The sequence below is a fragment of the Acanthaster planci genome, linkage group LG04 (assembly GCF_054643075.1).
Source record: "Acanthaster planci isolate LZ-2023a linkage group LG04, COTS_SCS, whole genome shotgun sequence".
Classification (NCBI taxonomy): domain Eukaryota; kingdom Metazoa; phylum Echinodermata; class Asteroidea; order Valvatida; family Acanthasteridae; genus Acanthaster; species Acanthaster planci.
The window spans coordinates 15,466,255-15,487,570 of NC_141780.1; the positions used below are offsets into that span (position 1 = coordinate 15,466,255).

General features: G+C 43.1%; 2 protein-coding genes across 2 annotated transcripts; both read left to right on the forward strand.

The window, feature by feature from the left end:
* Positions 1–1,448: 1,448 nt before the first annotated feature.
* LOC110974057 (uncharacterized) lies at positions 1,449–6,989 on the forward strand. The gene is made up of 5 exons (XM_022225381.2): positions 1,449–1,635; positions 2,189–2,327; positions 4,582–5,142; positions 5,595–5,738; positions 6,047–6,989. Exons 1-5 carry the CDS (start codon positions 1,516–1,518, stop codon positions 6,292–6,294), a joined length of 1,212 nt encoding a protein of 403 aa, XP_022081073.2. The 5' UTR covers positions 1,449–1,515; the 3' UTR covers positions 6,295–6,989.
* A 147-nt stretch (positions 6,990–7,136) lies between these two features.
* LOC110974058 (allatostatin-A receptor-like) lies at positions 7,137–18,838 on the forward strand. The gene is made up of 2 exons (XM_022225382.2): positions 7,137–8,331; positions 15,673–18,838. The coding sequence occupies exons 1-2, from the start codon at positions 7,626–7,628 to the stop codon at positions 16,089–16,091; spliced, it is 1,125 nt and encodes a 374-aa protein (XP_022081074.1). The 5' UTR covers positions 7,137–7,625; the 3' UTR covers positions 16,092–18,838.
* The last annotated feature ends 2,478 nt before the right edge of the window (positions 18,839–21,316 follow it).

The window sequence follows — 21,316 nt, forward strand, 5'->3', positions numbered from 1 at the left end:
CATGACAAAAAGTTATTATCTTCCGCAGCGAAATACCACTTTGAAAAACTGCGTGTGTCCCTATACGGCTTCCATACTCAAACGCTGCCCGATAGTTTTAAACTCAACTCTCTGCAGGGCGGGGCACAGAGAGAAGAGTCAAAGTCCGGGGGAGACAAGAAAGAGCAAACGAAGTTATTACCAGGCCTTGAACACACTCCTTTTTGCTGTAATAGAGCGGTGACAAACCCAGTCATTTGATCTGAGACGTTTCCGCGTTTGAAGACATGTATATAGCCTACATAGCTTTCACGGTGGTGAATTTTGGTCAAGCTGACGGACAAAACACATCAAACGACTTGTCATCAAGTCTAATAGGTATTTCAGTTGTCTTGAATCACAGGTTGGCCATACAACCTGAATCACTGATATTTTGACTTAACAATATGCACATACATGTACATATAAATATACACACATGTCCTTTAGATAAACAAGTAAACATACCGTCGTTCAGCATCTCTCACAGCTAAGCATGTATATAGAGTCTTATGTCTTGCCGTTCTTGAATTAATCAGAAAGGACACAGGATTGGACTGAGACGATTGGATTGGACGAAGAAAAGACGAAATATTCTATCAGCTCCTACTTGATTTGTGCATTGGGTTGGCTTTGTTTTCTCGTTTACATAAAACCGGCAGGATTCTGCCACTACCGGCCCCTACGTTCGGAGGACGTCTGTAAGACCTCTTGAGACTACGTACGGGACGGGAACCAGTCTACCTTGAGCAGAAGCACACCGTCGTAAGTTGAAAAGAGCCAAAACCATGAAGTGGAGTGAAGAGTGCTTATTTTGTTGATAGCTACGCGACCGCAACGTGCGTGTGCATTTATAGTCGTATATGAACCAGCAAGCTAGGTGCAGTTCCCATCAGCAGTACCGCCATTGCGAGAGAAATTGGAAAATTGCGCCCTCTCTTGGTTCCGCTCGTGGTGTCAGTGGCCAGATTGGGGGGGAGTAAAATAGAGACGAAAGTTCCCACAGGAGGGCAGTTGCCCCATTTGCTACCTAGCTGGGCTTTCCTCGGGGGGGGGGAGGGGGAGTTTTTACGGGGCCGCTCCCCTCCCTTCAGGTAATGTACCGTATTGCCTTAGGTCATTTACAGCTCCATCCGGCACTTCGCTGAAAGCTAAAGTGTGTTTGACATTATTGGAATCAAGCAGGCCTGCAGATTGAACTTTAACCCCGTTAAACGATGTTTGCTGGTGGAAAATAGATTTGAATAAAATTAGTATGCTCTTGTCAAAACTGAGGAGGAGATTTGTGGTTTTTTTAGTCGACGCATGATGAAAGGAATTGACCTTTGGAACACATTTAGCCCTGTGCTCCCCCAGTAATCTCAGCGTCAGCGCGAACTGTGATAGCAATCATTACAGTGGACAATGGACACATAGGTTCAAAGTTTAATATTGTTTACTTTATGTTCGACTGAATGTTCGACTGCATGACATAACAGCTCGCAGTCACGGCCAAGCATGGTGTTGTACGATATTTGTATCGTGGGGGCCGGATTGTGGGGTTCGTCGGCGGCAAGACATGCCTCGAAGCCTGGCCGCAAGGTGTGTCTGATTGGACCGACTGAGCCCAGTCAAGAGGTAGGACATAAACTGAATCTCGGTAATTTCTGGAAGTCCGTCAAAGAAAGGAAAGAATGTAGAAAGAACGAACCATTCAAAACAGCGTTGAAATTGAATGTTAGGTTATTTTAGATATCATGTAGAAGTCATGGCTATCCATTGGCGGATTTCGGGGCAGGGGGGAATAGTCTTCCCGAAATGGGGCAATTCTGTTTTAAAATAATAAGGAAAAAAGGCGCTTCGGGGACTTTATAATTTCCCTTCTTTCAGAAGCAAGTAAAAACATGTAACACACCCCTCAAACAAGGTTAAGCCTTACATTAAGAAATTCCTGGATTCCTGGATTCTCCCTGAAGCTTCGATGGTGGATCTGCCTTGCAGTCATATTAGAGGTCTTTTTCATTTAAGCTTAACTGTTACTGAAAGCGCAGAAAAGATTTAGCACGCAGTATCCCAGGGAAACAAATGACCCACCGCTACGACCACACGGAAGGTCCGTACATCCAATTCTTTGAGTGGCTCTTCTCAAACAGCTTTTTCTTCAAATGGCGTTTTGCTAACACTCATGCAGGACCGCCGCTTCTGTGAGATCTTCGCCTCTCACTATGACGCTGCCCGGGCGGTGCGGAAGTACCAGGGTAGCCATCACCTTCGGAGTTTGATGACCATGAGGACTTTCAAAGCTCTGACTGAGCTGGAAGCAACAGCAGGTGATGTACCGACTAGGATTTCAAAGCACAGCAGTGGGCAAAAGAGATCGATCCTGATCCCCTTGTCCAGTTGATCACAATGTGCTGATTTTATAGCCTGTTAAACATTTCTACATCGTTTTGGTTTCGACATTTGACAATAATGGTACCCAAGGGTCGATTTCTTTTCCCAAACAATCTTTGAAACCATATTGATAAGTACACCGCCCAAGTTTCAGCGTTAAGTGAAAATCACACGAAGTATATTTGCTTAATTAATCAAGCAGGTGAAGGCATGTATTGGAACTTCTCATGATCGCTGCATTTGAAGTTAAGAATGCCTCCTCTCTCTCTACTAGTACTGTACGCGTGGTCCGCAGCGATCAAAACCAGTGGAAATCAACATTCATAAATACATGCGAGAGTTTTTCTATTCCTATTGGTCGACACGCGTCACTTGACAGTGTATTAACATTAATTTTGTTAAGCTATTTTTATGACGTCACTCCTTTGTTTAAAGTGAAGATTATTTTTAGGAATCTAAAACAACCAGTCGTGAGATGACAGATGTGTCAGAATCGCTGTTCCATGAGTGCACGGTCCATTACATAAATCTCATTTCATTACAAACGTCTGATGAACATACTTGTATTCTCTTGCTTTGAAGAGAAAGCTTGTATATTTTCTTGTGTTAAGCAATTTTAGGTGGATATCTGCACTTTATAGAAATTCTTTATTCTTATTATTTAACTCCAAAATTTGTATCGTAATTTGAATCCTTGCAAGGTTGCTCATTTTCCAAACGAAATAGCAATACGTAGTACGTAGGCATTTCAGAATGACTTATACATGAGAACATGTAAGGACCAGTGAACCTCATTTTGGGTTCGAAATGGCTCGAAAAGTGCTAACTATACTCTCGTGAATGCGATACACCATTCCTCAATTTCATAGAGTCCTGTGGTGGTTTCAGTCCGATAGGTTTCGCTGCGATGGCACACGAATAATAATGAATCCAAGGCACAAGAGGAAGAGAAGGGAGTATGTATCCAGCACTGACGGTGTTGACTGCACGAATACTCTCAGTGTTTCACGTAGCCCAAACCCGTGCACTTTAATGAATGGAACAAAGGTGTTTATGATACTCACACGAAGGGTTAACAGCAAGAGCGCCATAGACTCGAGACTCCATGTTCGCGTAAACAATGGGAAATAGTTTAAGTCAGAGAATAGACTCGGAACTGTAGCTTCGTACAAGAATGGGCTCGACTTTATGCTCAGCACAAACCAGATTTAGCATGAGTCGACAAAACCCCCAGTGCTTTATGAATCCCAGGTTTCTCTGTTAAACAAGTTTGTTATAAATGCTAGATCCCCCCAAAAAGAGGGAAAAAAGGATATCGCAATCAATAATTTTCCTTGAAATTTAATATCTAATTCACCGTTCACGTGTTTCAATTTTCAAAGTGTTTTAATTTATCTTGCATAAGATAGTTCCGGGGAAATGTTTGACCCATGGTATCTGCCTCGAGCTGAAGTGCACCCCCAATTGGTGAAAGAAAGACAGGTGGTTACAAACGGGTTCTTGCACGCGTTCTGCGTGTACACAAAGACCATCCCTGCTGGATTAAATTTCTTATGCGTACTCTGCGTGCTTAGCGTCAAACGCATACTTTTAATAAAAAACATTAAAAAATGGCCTTCAGTTGTTGACGGAGGGAGCTCTAAAAAGGTAGGAAGTTTGCATAGACACCATGTGGATTATTTCTTTTTTTATGTATGTGTGATTCAGCGCATACTCACAAAAAGATAATCCACATGGTGTCTCCACAAACCTCCTACCTATCATAAATCCAGCATGCAAACCTTCAAGCATTATCCAAGCACATAATATTTATTCCCTTATTAAAAATCATGCGGGCAATTCTTTAGTAATGCCACTCTGTTTGAGCTAGTCACAGGACTGCAAGTTTTTTTTCTTGTGTTTTTCTCTTTTGTTAATTCATGACGACAAAGTCCTTGGATTTCGAAAGCTCATTGCAGGCCTAAGTGGCTCTGTCAAGGCCCTCGTGTAACTTGGCTGGCACTGAGACAGGATAGCGAAGTCGGCCTGGCAGCGATTGGGGCGGAGATCAACCCAGTCAGCTGGAGTGCATGACGCTCTCAGCTGAAGCCCCGTTGTCGCTCTAATGTATGCCTGCTAAGGCCGCAAAGGCGTCAGGAAAAGGCTAGTCAAAGCACGACTTAACAATAAAAAACCTTTATGTGTGCGTAGGTATAAAACTCAGCGGGGAATTGGGCCACATCATGTTCGGCAACAATATCGATAGCGTAGCGGTGCCACTTGCCAAGACGGAAGGTGTTCTACTGACGGCAGAGGGCGTCCGTGAAAGGTATCCTTTCTTGGACGTCAGTCAATACGGCGATTCCGCCATGTTGTTTGTGGCTAACGCCGGCCACGCTAATCCTCGCATGATTGTCCGTGCGCAGCAACAGATAGCCGCCCACCAAGGCTGTGATATAATAGAAGACGTGGTTGAGGCGGTGCAGGAGTCGCTGGAACACGGGCAGGGCGAACCACTACTGCAGCTCTTGACCAAGAAAGGGCGCCGCCTCTCGGCCAAGAAGGTGCTCCTGTGCACGGGCGCTTTTACACACCTCAAGAACCTATTGCCGCCCTCCAAAAAGCTGGACCTTGGGATCGATGGGACATTTGTGGTCAAGCTGGAGGTTGGGGAGAGCGATTTGGAGAAGCTTCGAGCGATGCCCACAATGACATCCTTCACTGACCCGGAATGGAACTGCTATATAATTCCCCCTGTGCGATACCCGGATGGTGAGGTCAAGGTTATTCCATAAAGCAATACATTTATTTGGTACAAAATTACATATTTATGATAAGAGCCTTAAGATAAGATAAGTAGAGCAGATATGAGCGATGCAGACAAAATACCCGAAAATAGCATACCAAAGATCCTATCGTTGAGAGATAGTTTCAAACCTAGTTTCTGTCAAATGCTTTACAAAGATTAATATCGAAACGAAGGTGCTTGTAATGCATTAGCTGATTGCATTTGCACTCGTGTTTGTTGTGAAGAAACACTTCAACTTTCACTCTTCCATGTGCATGTAGCAGAAGTAAGTTTGCCTTATGTATCATATATATAGGAATTCCAAATTGTGTGAGTTTGTGAGGTTCTGCGGGGAAACTCGTAGATTTGAGAGATTGCCCGTGCATTGATCGTCATCTCTTATACACAGGCGTGTTTCTCATCCCCACTTACCCAGGAAAATACTACCTGAAGCTGGGGCCAGGATACCAGGACCAGCGTAGGCTGAACACTTTGAAGGAGGTGAAAGACTGGTTTCTCTCTCAGCCCGATCCAAAATTGGTGGCAAAATACCGGGATTTGCTTTTGAGTATCGTCAAAGGTGAGAGCTCCAAATACCTGAAAACTGGCAGTGTTATTATATTAATCGAGAAGGGCTAGAGCAAGGTAGTAGGATTGGTGATTTTTTTCGTTTTGCTCAAGTTCAAAATAATATGTGTATGTTGTTTTTTAACAAAGTACATCACGCGGTTTGATGACCGCATAAAGAGCTGCTTTAACAGATCTTTATTCAATGAAATTAAAACACTGTTGTTTTAGGCCTATATCTTGCACCGGCTTTCAGTCAAAGACGCAAGCTCTAAGTTATGAATGGGCTCAGTAAATATTAAGTTGTTTTTTTAAATGTAGACTTCACGCCAGTGTCTGTCCAAGCGGACATGTGCGTGTGCACACGCACGCGGACCGAACTCCCTTACTGTGACATGCTCTCGCCCAGACTTGGCCTTGCGGTTGGTGGATATGGCTACGGGGCGATGCTATCCGACGAGGTAGGGAGAATGGCCGCCCGCATGATCGCTGGAGAGGAGAATTGGAGCCAAGGCATCCCGGAGGAAGCGCTCAGGGCGCGATTTATCCAAACAACATGCAGTTTGTGAAATAATGACATGCGCTTTAGCTCAAGAAGTTTACGCACGGTTGGCACATTGCTTGTCAGGAGTATGATTTTACTTCGGGGGGGGGGTTCAGTTTACCGCCCCCCTGGTGAGATATAATAGATTGAATGCCCTAATGACACGAAGTTTGTACAAAGATAGAACAAGGGTGCACCAATCGACGACCACGATTTTTCTAAGGATTCAGGAACCGAAGTAATTTTAGGGTAAGGTTAGTTTCCCATTGGGGGACGGAGGCTACGGGGGAGCCCAAGGGACACTGTATAGTTACTGCCACTGAAGGGACGATAGGAAATATCTCAGCGGTGGAATCCGGGCCGCTCAGTGAATCACAGACTTAACACACTTCACGTAGCTCCACCTGAAAATTACCGTACGAGCATAATTATAGGCTCTCTGCGCGAAAGAGAGAGGGCGCTTTGTTCTATCAAGTATATACATGTCCTAGTAAGTTGTATCGGAAAATATGTAAAAGCCATACGTAAATTGGCTAGGGCGGAGTTTTGTCGTGTCCGTGGACCTATGTTATCAAGATAATCAAGGAGTTAAATCTTGCCACGGAAACAATTTGTAATTGTCGTTAATATTACAATTTTCGTATTGTCAAATAAAATAATTATTAACATTTTCGATTAAACACTGTTAAAATGTTTGTGAAATAAATTACGTTAAACCTACATGTTCAAAGAGATAGCTTTTGATAGTGTTGACGTTAAAATGGGATCACCATATCTTGACTAGTGATGGTGCTCTACCACTTGATTGGCCAACTTATTAATTGTCCATGTGCGCATGACGTGTACTCGTCTAGGTGCGCATGACGTGTGCACTAAATATAAATTCGTTGATAAAGGCAGCAATAAACAAAACCTGCAATATACTTTTCGAGTCGGTGGCTTTTACGTATTTTTGGGCACAAGCCTTTCCCAGTGTCCTGTAAGGTCCACCGGGAGGACCAAAGGTCAAATTATAAGAGGCAGCGAAGCCCGCCCCCAGGTAGGTCTTCCTTTTGCACAATTCCATCGCACGAGGGCCGTCGTACTCACAGTTGCATCGTTGTGGGACGCTCTAGCTAGCCACTTCATTTCTGCCGTACACACATGTATTTCCTGAATGCTGCTAAGTTTGCTCTGTACAGTTTGTGACATTAAACAAAGGACTTTGGTTCGGAAACCAACGCGTTGCAACTCCGAGGATTTCCTAACATTACGGCAAGGTGAAGCAACTGTTGTTTATGCTGGACGCATTAAACATACAGCGTATCGGGAGTCTTCTACCGACTGGATATCAGCAGCACAGCAGTAGCAAGCACCATGACTTTCTTGACGACCACAACAGACGGTGATGTCGGAGACACGGAACTGAACGCCGGCTGGGCCGTCAGCGAGATCGAGAACAGCATGGCGGTGCGCGCGATCTACGGCATCATCGCCGTGCTGGGGATTGCCGGCAACTTCCTGGTCTGCCTGGTGCTACTGCGGGTCCCCAGCCTGCGCTCCCAAACCAGCAATTTCCTTGTCCACCTGGCGCTGGTGGACCTCGTCGTGTGCATCTGGGCGGTCCCCTTCCATCTGTTCCCCCACGCTCCTGACCCCAGCCCCGGGTTTTGGGGCGACCTCAAGTGCCGTCTCTACTCCTCCAAGTTCCCGCTGTGGACCACCGCCCAAGTATCCATCTGCAGCCTGGTCACCGTCAACTTGGAGCGCTACATCGCCATCGTCCATCCCATCAAGTACAAGAACATCTACACACCAAGGAACACGGCCATCATGATCGGTACCTGCTGGGCAGTCGGCATCATCACCAATTCTTACACCTTCTACGTGTACGGAAACGACGAGTACGGTCGCTGCTCTTTCTTTGGCTGGCCCACCAAGGGATTCCAGGTCGTGCTTGGCTTGTGGAATTTCACTTCTTACTATCTAGCACCTTTCGCCTTCATGGTGTTAACTCAGTGGAAGGTCATCAAGACGCTAAAGGTTCAAGCTAGGACTTTGAAGGAGAAAAGAGAGCGAAAAGGTAAGTAAACATGTGAACCTGCACTTGAATAATCTTGTTACAGAATCCCATCAAGCGCAACGCTTAAACGGTTGTACTCGAGGACTAAGCCCTTCGAAACACAATTCTATGGAAAAAGTTTTATTACGCTTAATGAACTATACGACAATCAGTGAATGATTATTGGAATACAGACCCAATCAGCATGTATTATTTAATAGTCACATGTACGCCCTTATAATTATTTAACAACCCACTATAATTATAATGTTACATAGTTTTCCAAACATTCATTTGTGGACATCTACTGATATGAAAATTTAAGGAAAACAGGGAAACACGATAACACAGAATTCTTTTACTGCAGGGAGTGAGACCTGACAATAAGTAGGACAAATTTACGGAAAACCACAATTTGGATATTGATGTGCGGCAAAAACTATTGTTGCATCTTCGTGGGTTGTGACCTGTCGCGGTCAATGTCCAAGGTCACAGTTAAATAAGAGGCGAGAGTTCACCTTGCCGGCATCCCTTTGTGCGTGACCCTGACATTGTTGTCTGTCCGGACCCGGTACGGACCCACTTGGACGTAGAAGTTGGGAGTATCGAAATGCATACTCCCGTCAGTGGCATACCAGTAGTTATAAAATGAATAAAACAGAACTGTAAGTCGCAGAAAACCCACAAACTACACCAGTAGTAATGTGACCCTATTCATGTAACATGTATGTTTCAGCGGGGAATTTTGAACTGCGTATGTCCCATTTTTAGGGTCATTTGCAAACGTAATGAGAGCCATTTGAATTTGTGCCAGGCAAGCAGCTCTTTCATTTCGTGAAATTTACGTCTTATTTTTCATTTTTTGGAAATAAAAATACCTGACCCAAATATTTTCATGGTATGACGAGGCCTTTTCCTAACTTTTTTGTGTGTGAAAATAAACCGAGAAATAGTATTACAGTGGTCAAAACTAGTGATTTTTGTGTAACGCTCTTTTCGTGAGCGGTACAGTTTGTTTACATTTGGTACAATTTTCGAAGGCTTAAAACAAAGAATGCGAAGTTTTCCTGAAATTTGCAAAAGTAAGCCGTGGTTGAAAAAGGTGTGAAGGTTTCATATTTGCTGACAGTTTTCTCAGGATTTTTTTTCTCTTCCCGACTGGATGCCTTTGCATATCGATCTAACGTAGCCCCGATTCTGTCAGGCCTCATTCCCGCATTAATCGTATGGCCTTGACAGACGAACACAAAAGTACATTAAGTTTACATGAAGTAAGATTTTGAAACCGAGGTCTATCTTTCATTGTAACATTGCAAGGAGACGTTGAAATTCACGGTACATATCCCCAGCGTTATGTACGACACTACACGCATAACACGCCGTTGGTCGTACAGTGGCTGGATCGGTTCTGTGTATGTAAAATATGTAGATCGCGCCTCGGTGTCTGATATAACTCATAAAAGTCGGCCCCTCCAAAAAAAAAAAAAAAATTAGCTAAATGAAATTGACTGTGTTGTGTAGTTTGGATTCTGGTCTCTTGTTGTGGGAAAACTTCCAAAATCGAGAAATTCAAGTGAAGAAACCAAGATTTGTCGAAAATGGAAATATTTCATCACCTTTATAGCAACCACTTTGAGGCTAAATTTCACATCATCATCATGGGGTCGGAGGTTCGAGCCCAGCTGGTGGCTGCATGTTTTGATCCTGGGCAAGTCACTTTACCCCTACGTGCCTCTCTCCACTCAGGAGTAAATGGGTACCTGTGAGGGCAGATTTGGTTTAGCCGTGTGCGCCTGATAGTGCTGCATGAACTAGTTTACTCCAAGGGAGCTGAGATGGTTTCGGGAATGTTCAGTAAGTTGTGAGTCCAATGTGACGGGATAACAATTATGCGCTTGGAGCAACCGGCAGGATGGATACGTGCGCAACGTAAGAAATCGGTATTGTTTTATATTATTGAGTTTAAGCCTCCTCCGGAGCAAATGCAAAGAGTTTCAATGTAATCTTTTGTAAATGTTGTGCAAACAAAGTCTTCAAAATGAGAAGGCTCAATAGAGGATCGGCAAGCTGCCAAGGACAATTCTGTATGGTTCACGAGGGTCTGGACCGGCATGGTCGAAATTGTTTATTTCAACACGTCAAATAGAAGTGAAACATGCGTGCATTCTTTGGCGAATTTCGGATTTTTGTTTAAAAAGTTGATTGCAAGTTTACAACAGAAAATTAGCAAATTGACCTCTGTATATGCTTAAGCACAACTTCGGCATGTCCCTTTTTTCTTGGTTGGGAAGGTAAGGTAATAATGCTTGGCAGGTATTTGGGCTCAGAGGGTCCAAGCCTCATAGCCTTGAATAGCGTACAATGTTGTACCTACACTGACGCTTCTGTGTTTTGAACGTTGTGGAGCTAGCTGTGCAAGGGGAAGAGACAGTCTATTTAAAAAAATATCTAAACCGACATCCAGGGAGACTTTTGTTCTGAAAATTTCCAGAAATAAACGAAAGCAAACCAGGTTGCGTCGAGAAGAGATAGTTAACCGTGGCAACACACGAGGATGCATATCCTCATGGCACACAGCTCCAAACTTGATGAGGTCGTTGGTCGAGTAGTAAGACGTTTGCCCAAGTCTAGAAGGGGATCGTTTTTATTACAAGATCCCATAGAGCATATTTCTTGGAAAGCATATTTCAATGCTACTTGTCAAAGAGACGATTTCACATCTCTTTAACAAGTGAGTTCTTGTCGTTACAGACACTCAGGCAGAATAAGTGGTATCTTCTGCGCGTGACAAGCTTGTGCTTTGCAAACCGCAAAGCTATCGTGTGCTTTAAGTAGCGCTATATATATCTTCCTTGCTGTGCAGTCGCCGACGTTGAAGTCGTGTTTGTAAAGAGAAGTGCAAGCACTCAAACTTCCCGTCAGCGATCATTGTTGAAAGTTCTTTGGTGTGAAGATTATTGTGTTCCCGTGATTCGGGTTCATTCGGCCATGCGCTGGTTTGAACGCCCGTCACTAGTGGCTATCGCACTCAAACATGATCCGCGTACTCTTTCTGCAAACCATGTAATGTTAACGGTATTTCCTGGTTGTAAGCTCAGATACGTTATAGTCAACACACGGCCAATATAGCACCCACATAAAGCCAAGTACTCAGTGCACTTCATCTGGAATGTTTGATTACGTGGTTGGGCCTAACCCAATCCCTTGTTTGTTTAATGTTACCATTCCATTTTCTCCTCCGCCTTTCCTTCTTTTTTTCCCTTCAAGACAATAATTCTCCGGGTCATTTTTTTCAACTAGAAAAATAGTAGGAAGACGAACCCTCATCCTCACAAGGTTAACGTCATTATGACATACTTAAAGATCATTATGACGTCATCTGTTGTCAAATTACAAGCAATAAAAGTTTGAAATTTTAAATCTTAAAGCAAATCCATCTAAAATTAAGTCATTAGATAGTTCTTCATTTTTGTTGTATACGTAAACTCCCACGATCATTGTATCATTTGCATGATACTACTAACAATATACTAATAATTTATTCATTTGTAAGGGGTAAATTTTATACAGTTATGTTCAAATGCATGCGCAGTACAGTAAAGATTTTTCAAACGTGGTGCAGGAAATGGCACACAAGTAAGACTTTTTCATGTTAAAATTGACCATTTCGATTGCTCTCCCCGTGGCCCAAATCAACTTTTCTCTGTCTACCTAAGACACTCTTGTGTGGCAACCACAAGCTGCCAGTTCTAGAAATACATGTACATGCACGCGCATGAAATTGTCAAGAGCTCGATACGTGGAAGTACATAAGCAAAGTGACTCCTTTGTCAATAACATTCTAAGGAAATAAAAGTTCAACAGAGCGCTTTGTAGTTAATTAATGACCAATTTTTGCCCGATAATGAATTTGAACGACCAAACACACGCCTAGGAAGGCTGTTTTGTTGAATTGTTAAATTGAATTGTTGCATTCAATCGAGTGACACGGCAGTTATTTTGCCTGCAGTTGTCAAACGAATCAAATCTACTATTTTCAGCGCGGCATATAACGTCGCGCAAAATAGGCTGACGAAGTGGTTCAATTACTTGCTCATTTGCTGAAAATGGCCAAGAAGACCTATATGGCTGTGTATGCAACACGACAACTGCTATAGTCTACTTCAGAGAAGCTAATCTTTTACCGTCTAAACCAACGTTCCGCTCACAACAGTTTTTGTTTTCAGTCCTGAGTGCTATCTACGCAATTTGTAACACCGCATTACATTACAAACACGAATGAGGAATTAAGGTGGAATGGGAATGGAACATCAGGGGAAGCAAAGATAATATATGACGCAAAGTAAAAACGATAACTAATCGATGTTAAAGTTTCTCAGGTTGTCAGTCTGTTTCTAGTCAGTAACTGGTATTTTTACCCTATTGGAGACGAGGGTAAACAAAAGATCTTCGACCAAACAACACAATGTAAATAATTTCGTGCATCAAATTAATGGGTAATTGTCCTACGATGTGGAAAGTTAAGTTAAAACATAAAACAAAGTTTAATGCACTCCAAACGATAAACTATTCCATTTAATATTCAGGAAATACTAGCTGAGGAATTTTGAATGTAACTCAAATGTACTTATTGGGTATCAATGACCGAGAAAGATTTTAAGTGGCTTCGCCGCTTATCGGGGATGTGGGACAACTGTAATTTCATCACATTTTTTTGCGTTTCCGAATTTCTTGCCTGGTTTTATTTCAATAAACTTCATTAGTATTACAACATTAAATTTTAATTACTTACTTTTCGAAGACCACATTGAATGCCAAACTGTCAAAATTGTACTCACTTCATGCACTTGCAAGGGCATGTCATTTAGTGCTTGCTACACGTTAGACATGTATGTGAAAACAAATGGACACTTGAATTACCCGAGGTGATAATGATAATAACTTACTTTAAATTGAGTCTCAGATTTCGTTCGTCCTTCCTCGTTAACGACAGAAATCGTTAGGCTTATCCTCAGGAAAAGCCCTTTAGGGTGTCTAGCCCATCTTTGAAGATTTCCACGTTTTGACTTAACAGTGTATTAACGATTAATAACAATGATTAATTTGTACATGCGAATTGACAACGTTTCTTTGATGTTCATGTCTCAGGGAATTCATGACGAATTCTGCCCGTCGGTCTCCGATACACGCAAGCGAACCACGAAATGCTGTACCTGCAGGATCTAGGCTAAGAAGAATTGAATACCTGGATTGTCTGATTATTTTCAACAGTAATCCCCTATTATGAATGTAACAGCTGCAATCATACATATGTTAGTAATACCGGAATTTACCCAAAAGAAAGAATAGTCATAAATATTACCTTGTCAATTATATGGCAAGGTAAAACTGATGGTTTCCAATTTAACTATGGTTTAGAAATGACTGCACTTATACCGCAGACAGCAATGTTTTCAGAGAAAGAGAGAGAGAAAGAGAGTAGCTGAAGTCATTTTAATGCCCAATTCAGTGTTTTCTGAGACACACGACCCGTTTCAAACGAAACCTCGAGACGGAGCGACGAATTTTCCATACCGGCCTCTCGAATTGTCCTCTAGATTTTGCTATTGAATAAGGGCCCGCGACCATTTAGACCCGGTTTGAAAAGGGCCCCCCGGTAAGCTCGCCCGGCTGCAAAAACCCCTTTCATACCGGCCTGGCTACCGGCCTGGGATGCTGGACTGGTTGTTGATCTCGAACTTCTTCATCCTGGGGTCTATTGTTTGCAAGTACTGGTACATGTAATCTATCCCAGAAGGAACCTGCTTGTGGTTTTTAATCCTTCAGCTCTATACAATGTTTACACTAATCCGCTTAAACCCCTATTCATCTGTGCAAGCATGTTGGGGGAAGCCTTTCATCAGGGACTTTGAAATGCCAATGTGCAGACAGGCCTTATACCGGCCTGGATTAGGCTGAATACCGGGTAGGCATTATACCGGGTGGGCTACCGGGGGGCACTTTTCAAACCGGGTCTAAATGGTCGCCGTCCCTAACTACGTGAAAAGTATTTAAAAAACTCAGTTCGTATATAACGCGTACACGATTTGGCGATGTCAGATCGATAACGAGCGCCGAAAATTCGCAAAAGTTGGAAACAACTTAGCTCGAGCAAATTTGGCTGCAAACGACACAAGATGTCAAATTTGCATTCACCCAAAGGCCGCTTCATATGTACCCCAGGTCAATTTGAAAGCGAATTTGACGTCACGAAAGATTTGCATCCAAATTTCGCTCAGATAGGTATGTGTTTAACTTTTGCGAATTCGCAGCGCAAATATTTTGATCCGACGTCACAAATTAGCGTTGGTGCTCGCTTTAGTGACAAGTATGAACTGGCCTTAAACCAAGAACTGCAGCTGGCCTTAACTCTTGGATTAACATGTCAGCGTTTACGCTAGGTGTGGTACAGGGACCAATTTCATAGAGCTGCTTAAGCACAAACTTTGCTTAAGCGCAAAAAAAACCTTGCTTGATAAATCAGGTTGCCAGCCAAAACTCTAAGTGATGTATATTGCTTTGGGATCGTATTTAGCTCTCTTTTGGTTAGCATGATAATCAGATAAAGTTTGAGCTGGTAACCTTTCTTTTTTAAGCAGGGTTTTTTACGCTTAAGGAAATTTTGTGCTTAAGCAGCTCTATGAAATTGGCCCCAGATTTTCTGCCAATGAGTAGGTGAAACTTTGAATGCACTTTAAAGTGAGCAACTTCAAGTGCGAAATTCTCAAAAGTTTGTTTTCATGAGGACTGATTCGCCACTCCGTGAAAACGTCAGTGACGTGCTCAACTTTGAAAACATCCGTAATAAAGGACTCACGGGAGAAAGGAATCCCACACGTTGGTTGCGTTTAATACGACATATCCAACATCCAGCGGAAAGTGTGTAACGATGACCCGCATACATTTTTGTTTTTTATAAAGTATTTTCTTCATTTATTCATAAATACATGTAGCTAACGGTTGCTTAGTTAAACTAGTGTAACTCTGTTTCATGAGAAGAGGGACTCCAACGGAACTCCATATTGTTTGATTCTGGCGCCGGTCTCACCAAATTGTTTGTCTTTTGTTGGGTTTTACTCGGTTTGGTTTTGGTTGGTATGTTTTACGAGTGTCTAAATACTCAGCCTTCACCTGTAGCATACTCGAAGCTGTAGTCACCAATCTGATTCGGACTTATGCCACTTTTCAATGGTCATATCCTTACACATGGTAACCATCGCCATTTACAGTCTCTCAGAGAACACTCGCCACATGCTTTCCCTTTAAAGAACTATCACTAAAACTTATCTAATTTGCTTCTGTCCATCTCCTGCCACGTTTCAGTATCGACGGTCCGGAAGTCCGACAACTGTAAGATGTGGCAGGTGTACGCGGCCCAAGAGCTGGAGAAGACCCTACTGATAGTCAGCGTCACCTACGCCATATGCTGGGCACCCAACCAGTTTATCTTTGTCGTCTTCAACCTGAGCCCCGACCCGTCGATCGTGGACTTCGGGTCCGTCTACTACCACATTACTGTCATCCTTGCCGTGGCTAACTCCTGCCTCAATCCAATCATCTACACCATGAAGAATCGGCCCTTCCGGCGCGGCATCCGCAAGGTGTTCAGCTGCCGGCGGCTGCGGCCGAAGACGGGCTCGGTGGACATCACCCCTGCCACTGGCGGCTCGGACAACCTCAGGCTCGGCCACGGGCCGGGCATCATCGTGCTGGAGAGCACTAACGATGCCTCGCAGGCATGACCATAGGGAATCATAATAATTATAAGAAGGACAGGTCAAGGCACCCTGGCTACCCTTTCACACTATAGATGGTGCACATTTCCATCTGGCATCCGCCAAAAATGCGTAAGCCAAGCGGAAGGTCATTATCTCTGTCCTTGTTTGTACTCGACTCTTACCTTGGGTAGAGTGTTTATAAATGTATTTCTAATGGCCAAGGGATAATGTTAAGTGTGGGATACCTGCAGTAGATGAGGCTGCAGCTATGGATTATGTACAATTCCTTAACCCCTGGATTTTTATTGTGACTTGATGAAATGCACCGTATAGTAGTAGAGTTGTCAAATTAGTAAATTACAATTACATCGTTGCATAGAAAATATTTATATAGCAAACTACATGTAAATCAACTTTCACTGAAGTATCATTAGCGCAGTGTGCTCATTTTCCCTCTCGGAGCCTCAGTGGATGGGATGGTGTCCACGTGCCCGTGGACAGGATTCGAACCCAAGACCACCCATCTCGTTGTAATCTATTTCTGAATTGATGACTTGACCACCGAAAGTGCTGGAGTCAGCCAACCCGTCGATAATGCTGCATGTGGATACCGGAATCAATGGAGTAATGGGCAGAATAATTAACGATGCTCAAATTCTATAGCGTAACAATTTTAGTATACAGGAGTTCTTGTGCTTAGTTATTGTTGCCAGCTTGTGCGATTCAGCAGACGTGAAAGTTGATTTGGTCCTTCGAGCAACAGTCTGCACAACATGGTTCTTTTGGCGCGGCACATCCGTTGTTGCATAATTTGTGGTCTTGTTTCCTGCTGGCACAGCGCCAGGCAATTTTTTGGAACAGTCTGCGAAGCGCACAGCTATTTGTTTTGCAGACTGTTCACGGACTCTTGGAACTACGTCTTTATGAAGGTTTTGTAAACAGAAGTCGGGGGGGGGATCCACTCACCCCCGTGGGACCTCTTACCCTCGCCTCCCCGTGGAAAATTGAGATTTTTTAAGGGGGGGTGGTTAACGGTCGCCATGCCATTTATACTCTCGATACGTGCTACTTTAGTGTGGACATAGGCCCATTTAACAAGGTTCTTGAAAAAGCCATCCATTATACAAACTCAGTGGCACAGGATTTGGGGGATGGCACAAACTCTCCCCACCCCGCTCCCTCTTAGAGCTTGGCCACGCCACTGCAACCAAACACAGCAAATTGAAGTGGATTATAAATATGGGCCTATCCGTGGATTGTCATATTACACAGTGTTCTGTCAATATTTCGAAAGTTACTTCCTGGTTTCGAAAGCCAGCATGTGTGAATGTCACACGACTCCATAGATGCAGGGGTTGGGCATTCATCTGCCCCTAGCCCGCTCTAGGGTTTTACCGGCTGTGTGTCCCAGCTAATAGATTGTGGAGATCACGCGATGGGAAGGAGCTTTTAAATCAGTTGAAAATCAAATCCGGCAGAGCCCAGTGCCCCTGACGTAAACTTTATCTGAAGGTTATCTGTGGTTCAAAACTACTCCCCCACCCTGACCTCGCCTATACCGCTGCGCATGCAGCTGGCAGAACAAAAGAAGGCTACACCTTGATCCCTGAACAATAAACATGAACGGTTTCGTTAAACTTGTTTATGTTAGTGGTAGAAAAGGATAGCATACAGAATACAGAGATGGAGATTAGAAACTTTAAATACAATCGAAAGTATAACTGTTCACAGAGAGGGTAGCGCAGAGCTGAACTGAAGTACTACTGCAGTATTTTTATTGCATATTATTTAAGTGCAAAATAGAATTTTATATTATGTACACAAACATTGTCATGTCATTACGTTTATGATGGCAATTACTCCAAAAATACACTGACAAAAAGAAGTGTCAATGACTACCAGTGTAAACCATGGACCATTAATGGTCCGTGTTCAAACTTGGCTGGCACCCAAAATGTCCAGTAAACATAAGGACGGCAAGGGTACCAGCTGTTGACAAGCCGTAATTCGAACGGAGCAGAGACAATTTAACCTGACAATGTTTTGGCGGATATTGTGTAACTTCTTACCACTGCGTACAATAAGTGTATGTGCAGAAAATTAGACACTGCGCCATAGTTGATTCTATCGGGCGATAGCAAAATGCCCACAGTATCCGCTGGTTGTGGGATTTGCTGCGTCAGGATCCTGGCCATATATTGAGTATGGCAATGTTTCTGATCAACTGTGACATTCAGTTCTGTAAACTGTTACAAAAACCACGCCCCTTAGTCAAAGAGGGGGGGGTCTGGAGTCCATCTAGTGCATTTTCTAATACCCACACAGAGTTTTGGTGGGAATGGTCGGGGGGGGCTGAAGTGATTTTAGAATACTGTGGAAACATTACGAAATGAAGGCGTTCTGTTTGTGGGATGTGTCACATTTCCGACCAGGGATGCAATGCGGGTTCAGAATTGTCTTGTATCTGGATTAGAAACATCTCTTCTCCGGGTTACAGGTGAATCCGGCTGATATAAGTCCAGACAAGCGCAAATTGGACCGCAAAAAAGGATAATGGAACAAATCCGGATCCATCTTTTTAGTCAGTCTGACCAGTGTAAGACTAGTGTAAGAAAAGGTACTGACTGACCGGCTAGTGGGATTCATTGTTGACATTATTTACTGGATGCCTTGACAGATGAGATGCATAATACATACATACAAACATATTGAAATTTAAGTGAAAAATAATAAATGCCTTGCATGGCTAACATCTGCAGCTGCATGTGGAATCTTTGCCCCTCAACAGTGAAAATCTCCTTAATCTTATTATTTTACCTTTTTTTAATTCGACCACGTGTTTTTAATATTGGTACTTAATTATCTATAAAGGGGCCTAGGCTACACAAGAGATGATTGTTTATATGTAAAACCGAAAGTGTTTGTGTAAATCTCCGACACCCGACCCAAACAGAGGAGTCAGGATGGTTTCAAGTTTCAATGGAGGACCGATTTTTTAAACCATCTTCGCCCTATTAAACAAAGAAACAGGCTTCACACTCAATCGTGTGGTTATTAGTTTCAGCTGCATCCTCTAGAGATGAAAAAGGTATAGCTATTAACAAATTGGAACCTTCTTATAAATGTCAAACAGGTGATGTATTTCATTTCAATAATTTCGAAGTAAACCATAAACTTAACAAGATGGTGTTTGGGGAAAATAGTTCTGGCTGAGGAAGATACTCTTAAGAGCTGAAAATTTCATCAGATTAACATTTAACCATTGTAGATAAACCCTTTCTTGTGTCGTTTTATGCACCATGAAGTGCAGTGGCTCAGAGGAGTTCGACGGTTGCTGAGCGTGGGGGCTGCCCCTGGATGTTGTTTTGCGAGGTTATCAAAACACCCCTGTACTTTCAGTGATGTCGCCCATCACCGCGCTCAGACTTAAGAACTAATTGTACAGTTTGGATAACTTCAAAGGTTATCGCACCCTAACATATATGAACTGGTCCCAACAGGAAGGCGTTTGTTGACAACGCTTTTTAAAACCGGATTCCGTGAACAGGAAGGCACATGTACGTGTATACCTGTCAAGAGCCTTGACAGAGCAATGGAAATAAGGCTTCTAGTCAGACAAAGAAAAGTACACGCATATAAAATAAGCAGTATAAGTTGGTTGGTATATGCCTTGTAATATGATATCAGACGTGTCTATGTACTTGCTTCCTGAAAGTATAATAGCAGGAACCGATTCCAAAGGAAAAGCCTATAATTCTGATATGTGGATTATTGGTGGTTGTAGACTTGGTTTGATTTATAATCAAAATGCTCAGTTTCAGGGCGTTTAACAAACTGAATCCAGCGTCTGGAAGCTCAAGATGCCAAGGCTACTGCTGAGATTGGAACAAGACTGAGGCCCAGTGTAGGAACGACCCCCAAAACCCAGGAGTCGAGTATGAGACTGACACCCCCTCTTGCAAAAGGGGAGGAGAAGTCGGTCTAAGCTTATAAGTGGATGCTTATTTTATGTTATCTTTACTGTATAAAATGCCCAAAAAGATGTGTGATACTATCTACCTGATGAAAAGATCACAAACAGATCATGAACATGAGTGTTACCATGCATCAATTCATAATTGTATACTTTCTACAAGTAAAGCGGTGTTTGCGTTTTTCTTTATTGGAGCAAACAGCATTTTTTTCTACATGCAGGATGAACCCTCGTGAAAAATTCCTATAACCTTCGCCAGGTTGTTATGCCTGCATTTCGATGGGTTTTCAATCCTGAAGACAAAGGGACTATAATGGAGCTGGAGGCTCGATACTCCCCGGGAAACAACATACATGCTGTTCCATCCGGATCCCAGACTGTTCCATTCCGGATGCCAGACTGTGCTGCAGTTCCTTTGCACACGTGCGTGAAGGGCAAAAACCTTCCAATAAAAACATTTCCACGTGACATTTGCATGTGTTGTGAACAGTACATTGCTGTGGTGCTGCACAATTCCGTGAGCGGGGGTTCATAATTGAGTTTTGACTGTCAAAATTTACGTCGCTCTGATGTAAAGTTTTAATACGCTTGGTTTACTCCTTCAGTGGCATTTATTATAGGTATTGGGCCAAACTTGAGTTGTTCGTGGGTCGATTTTACAATACAGCATGAGCGGAGACTTCTTCTTTCATGTTGGGGGATGATTGCTAAAAGCTCGCTGTGGCCTTCATCTTAGGTGAGATCGTGACGCCGGCAAGTGTGTAGTCGTTGATATGCATAGTCAGTGACTTGAAAAGTGGGAGATGATTATACTGGTAATCCCAAGGTCAAAAAGTGGGGGATATATCCCCCACCTCTGGAATCTCTACCCACACAATGGAGGGGAGTGACTTTCCTTCTTGCAACCAGCGCTCATTAGCGGATGGAGAGGGGATGACCACAGGCCGGGGTCATACGCTCTTTATCCTACATGTCTTATTCAAAAAAGAAACTTTGAAAGGACGATTTCATTTCCTATCAAACACGGGTGTAAAACAGCCCCTCAAATGTATCTTTGCTTCTCTCCCAAAGGCCATGAAAATTTCATGTAACGACGTTATCAGTACTTTGTCACTAGATTTGATGAAGCCTGGCATCGGTTGGCCCACATGAGTGATTCAAGTTCAAAGGGAAGTCATTGAAGGGTTGCAAAGCGCCCTCTTTCGTTCCAATATAGAAACTATAACTATATACCCTGCCCATGAGCCTGATAAAAAAAACTACTTTGTCAAAACCA